General features: G+C 47.5%; 1 protein-coding gene across 1 annotated transcript; it reads right to left on the bottom strand.

The window, feature by feature from the left end:
* Nucleotides 1-581: 581 nt before the first annotated feature.
* Nucleotides 582-3,952, bottom strand: RPL37A (ribosomal protein L37a). The gene is made up of 4 exons (XM_057364792.1): nt 3,773-3,952; nt 2,704-2,832; nt 1,376-1,458; nt 582-733 (listed from the first exon to the last, which is right to left on the bottom strand). The coding sequence occupies exons 1-4, from the start codon at nt 3,773-3,775 to the stop codon at nt 670-672; spliced, it is 279 nt and encodes a 92-aa protein (XP_057220775.1). The 5' UTR covers nt 3,776-3,952; the 3' UTR covers nt 582-669.
* Nucleotides 3,953-4,316: the final 364 nt, after the last annotated feature.

The following is a 4,316-nucleotide window of genomic DNA, read 5'->3' as shown; positions in this document are numbered from 1 at the left end:
CAGTCCTGCAGCCCCTGGAGGATTCCATGCTGAAGCAGAGCTATGTTCACAGGAGGCTGTGACACTGCAGGAAGCCTAGGGTAGAGCAGGCTCCCAGCAGAACCTGTGAAGAGCTCACACTGGAGCAGGTTTGCTGGCAGGACTTGTGACACCATGGGGGATGCACAGGGGAACAGAGGAAGTGAGAGGAGCCATCCCCCTGAGGAAAATGGAGCAGCACAGTCAGCATGTGATGGACTCAGCCYCCATTGCTCATCTCCTGGAGCAGCTGCTGGGGAGGAAGAAAAAACCAAGAGTAAAGTTGAGCCTGGGAAGTAAGAAGTGGTGACTGGAACCAATATGTAGTTTTATTTCTCATTATCCTACTCTCATACAATTGGTAATAAATTAAACTGATTTTCCCTAGTSAAGTCTGTTTTGCCCATGACAGCAACTGCTGTCAACCCATGAACTTTGCATTGTATTTTCTCTCACCTGTCTGGCAGAGGAGCCAGTGATGGGGCAGCTTTGGTGGGCACCTGGCACTCACCACACACAACACAACAGACAGGACTTTGCAAAAAAGACCAACATGATTCCACTCCATTATCACCCTTTTATTGACAAAAGGACCGATCTTGATAGTGGAGAAAAAAAAGGATGTTTCACAAGGAGAACAGGAAGTAGCTTCTATTGGTCTTTCAATTCCTTCAGTCTTCTGATGGCAGATTTGACTGTCACTGCAGAGGTGGTACTGGAAGAAGAAGCAGAGTCATTTGCATGTGGCTGAACAACTGTGCTGGTGTTACTTCTTTTTTGAGAAAGCAGTAATCATTTCAAATTATCATTATCTGACTGCGCTGTCAAACAGGGTCTACTCTAACTTTTATTTTCCTGACAACAAAGCGTAGGCCTTGGTCCACAAAGCACATGGAACTTCACAGACTACACCCCAACCCAAATTTCCCAGTCACGCACCCACCACGTGCACAAACGTGTGGGCTCAGATCCCTCACCACTGCTACGCGTGGGGCAACAGTGTCTTCTACAGAATTGTGGGGGAAGGAGAGCAAAGAAAAGGCATAAGTAACAGCACCCTCACAATAARGGTTATTACGAATTCAGGGCTTTTACAACAAAAGGAAAACATGAAAATATTTTTTCTTCAAATACATCTGGTTTTACCTATTACAAAGAATAGCAATCAAATCAAATTTGATTCACAGCAATCAAATTTTAACAAAACTAAGGCAATCTCCCTTATTACTAATTCAAGACAGCTACTTAATGGTTAGTAGATCAAAATTTTTGAAAAAATAGATTAAAAAATCAAAAGCTGTATTATGCCTCAGCTATGTGAGAATAAATGCTGACAGGAGCTTCTTCATTTCCTTACTTGTAAGTCCAGGCACCACCAGCAACTGTCTTCATGCAGGATCCACAATGCCAGATACCCACAGCCTTCCTCTTCATTTTGGTCTGGAATAGAAGAAAAAAGGAAACACAAATCACTCTCCATCAGCTCAAAAAGCTGAACAGACTTCAGGCAAGAACTTTTAACATCACACCACAGCATTCCTGTAAGCCAAGTTAAAACAGAAAAGGGTCAGTGAACTCTTTTTATGGGAATTCTGCAGAACTGGGAAAGTCCTTCTGAAACACTTTTTATTCAGATATAAACGGCATCATTTCTGAGTGCATCATCAAAAATTCAGCTTATTTTGAAAGAGAAAAATAGTAATGAGTAACCTTGGTCGTAACAACTGATATTCTCACCTCATCTGGTGACTCATGTAACACCACTGTTCCCAAGACTCCCTGGGCAACCTCAGATTGCTCTAACCCAGACCCACTTCAAACAGATCTGAAGAGTGAGCAGTGGGTACTGAACTCTCTCTCCCCYGTCTCACAAGTATCCATCACCTTGCAGAGAGCGACAATAAGCTTACCCACATCTATGCCTGATTTAGGCAGCTCTGCAGACACAGTTATAAACATTCTCACTTCATATGTGAAAGACAGTAAGTTAAAAACAAACAAAAAAAACCAAGATCAAAATAATAATGTAACCTATGATGAAAATACTTTTAAATTTCCAGCCACTTTAAAGATTCCTATTCTAYAAATATAAAAAAAATCTATGCAAAGCATAAGCTGATCGACCTTTCAAACTGTYAAACACCAGATTTAACAGTGAATTTTAATTATGTACCCATGCAGGTAAGATTATTTCCTATCAGAAATTCTTCCCCATCAAGAGTTACACAGCACACAAAAGTAAGCAACTGCCATCAAAAGTTTAAAGTGGGAAAAGTAAGCCCTCTTCCTCCTCCAGGTGTACTGTAAAAAGTTACTGAAGAGAAAGGAAAAAAAAAGCCCATGTCAAGCCTCAATTATCAAAATAACAACTGTGATGCTTTAATTCTGTCTTATTAATTATGTAAAACATACAATATGACAACACTGCTCACTCTTTTGTATAACAAAATATAATTTATGCATGTTTTAATGTAACTACCACTAAACATCCAGGTGAAATGTCTACTCCTGCCTTTTTCAAGGACACCTGACAGTAGCCCAAAGCTCACCATACACTAGTYCCTGTCTCAGAACTAGTCACGTTTCTCTTTAGTACAAAAATTACTGAAGCATCAAATCACCTTTCTGGCATCAATAACAATGTGATTTTTAAAGACTCTGCGGGCAGGGAAGGAGATATCTCACCTTGCCACAGAAGGAGCAGGTATACTTGGCATGCTGGCTGATTTCAATCTTCTTCACCATTTTCCTAAGGGATGCACCATAACGGGTCCCATATTTACCCACGATCCCGACCTTCTTGGTGCGCTTCGCCTGTTGGGGGCAAACCAGAATAAGCTTCAACTCTACAGAGACAGTCTTCTCCTTGCTGCTCCCCTCTCCCGACATGGCAGCTGAGTGCTGAGCACCCTGAAGCCTCCCCCTGACGCTGGAAAAACTGAGTATCCAGTCATGGAATGAGTTGGGTTGGAAAGGACCACAGTGATACCTGGTCCAACCTCCCTATTCAAATAGGATCTCCCCCGAGCACATGGCACAGGAGTGCATCCAGACAATTCCCGAGTATCTCCAATGAGGGAGATTCCACACCCTCTCTGGGCAGCCCATTCCAGGGCTCAGTCGCTGCAGAGTAAAGAAGTTCTTCCTCACGTTCAGGTGGAACTTCCTGTGCATCAGTTTCTGCCCATTTCTCCTACTGCTTGKCACCACTGACAAGAGCCTGACTCCTGCCTCTTGTTAGCCCCTTTTAGATATCTGTATACTATTTTAATTATTATATATTTAGATAAGATCCCTTCTCAATCGCTTCTCCTCGAGGCTGAACAGCCCACCTCCCTCAGCCTGTACTCTTCAGAGAGTTGTTCCAGTCCCCCATTCCTCCTTGCTGCCCTCCCCTGGAGAATCAGTGATGAAATTCCGCCCGGCTGGCGCTGCTGCAGCCTCCCAGYCCCTGCCGGCGCACCTCGGGCGGCGGTGCGGCCAACATGCCCGAGCAGAGCTCTGTCCCTCGCCGGGGCCAGCCGGTGCGGCTGCAGTCCCGTCTCTGCCCCAGCCCCGGCTGCCATTACCCTCACCCAGGCCGCCTCCCCCCGGCCGCCCGGGCGGAGCGAGCCGCTGGCGCAGCACGGAACCGGGAGCGGCTGAGGGACGCGGCGCACCCCCGGCCCCGGCCCCGCGCTGCCCCGAGGCCTCAGCGCGGCGGCACCGCCGCCGATGGCAGCGGATGGCGGCGGACAGGCCCGGCCTCACTCACCATCTTTGCCGGCACCGACGCGGAGAGGGAGGCGCAGTGCGCAGGCGCGGGCGGGCCGGTGTGGGAGGAAGTGACGCGGGGCAGATGGGGCGGGAGGCGCCCCTCAGTGATCCCCGCTCCGCTCCGCAAACACCGGCACAGCTCCGTTACCACTGCCCCGAGAGCTTGTGGAGGCTTCCGCACTGCAGATGTATTACGAGTTACAATCATACATACATTACGAGTATGCAATCCTGTGCCGTGTCCTCCGGGATAGCCCTGCTTGAGCGGGGAGGTTGGACCGGATGAGCACTGTGGTCCTTCCCAGCCTGGCCCATCCTCTGGAGCCCCGTGTGAGACCCAGGCAGAAGGTGAGACCGAGCACCGCTGGAGCTCAGTCCTGAGTTTACAGGTTTCCTCCGAGAGGTCTCACCAGGAAAGGAGATGGGGCAGTTCCATTCACTCATGTCACTTTTAGAAGAGAACAAGCAGCAGGTAGATGTGGAAACAGGGACAGAAAATACGACCAGAATTGCAGAAAAGTAATAATAAATACATATATAAA

The sequence above is a fragment of the Malurus melanocephalus genome, unplaced genomic scaffold (genome assembly GCF_030028575.1).
Source record: "Malurus melanocephalus ecotype Western Australia unplaced genomic scaffold, MMel_1.1 scaffold_42, whole genome shotgun sequence".
Classification (NCBI taxonomy): Eukaryota; Metazoa; Chordata; class Aves; order Passeriformes; family Maluridae; genus Malurus; species Malurus melanocephalus.
Note: the sequence above shows the minus strand (reverse complement) of the source record. Positions and strands in the feature narration are given on the sequence as shown.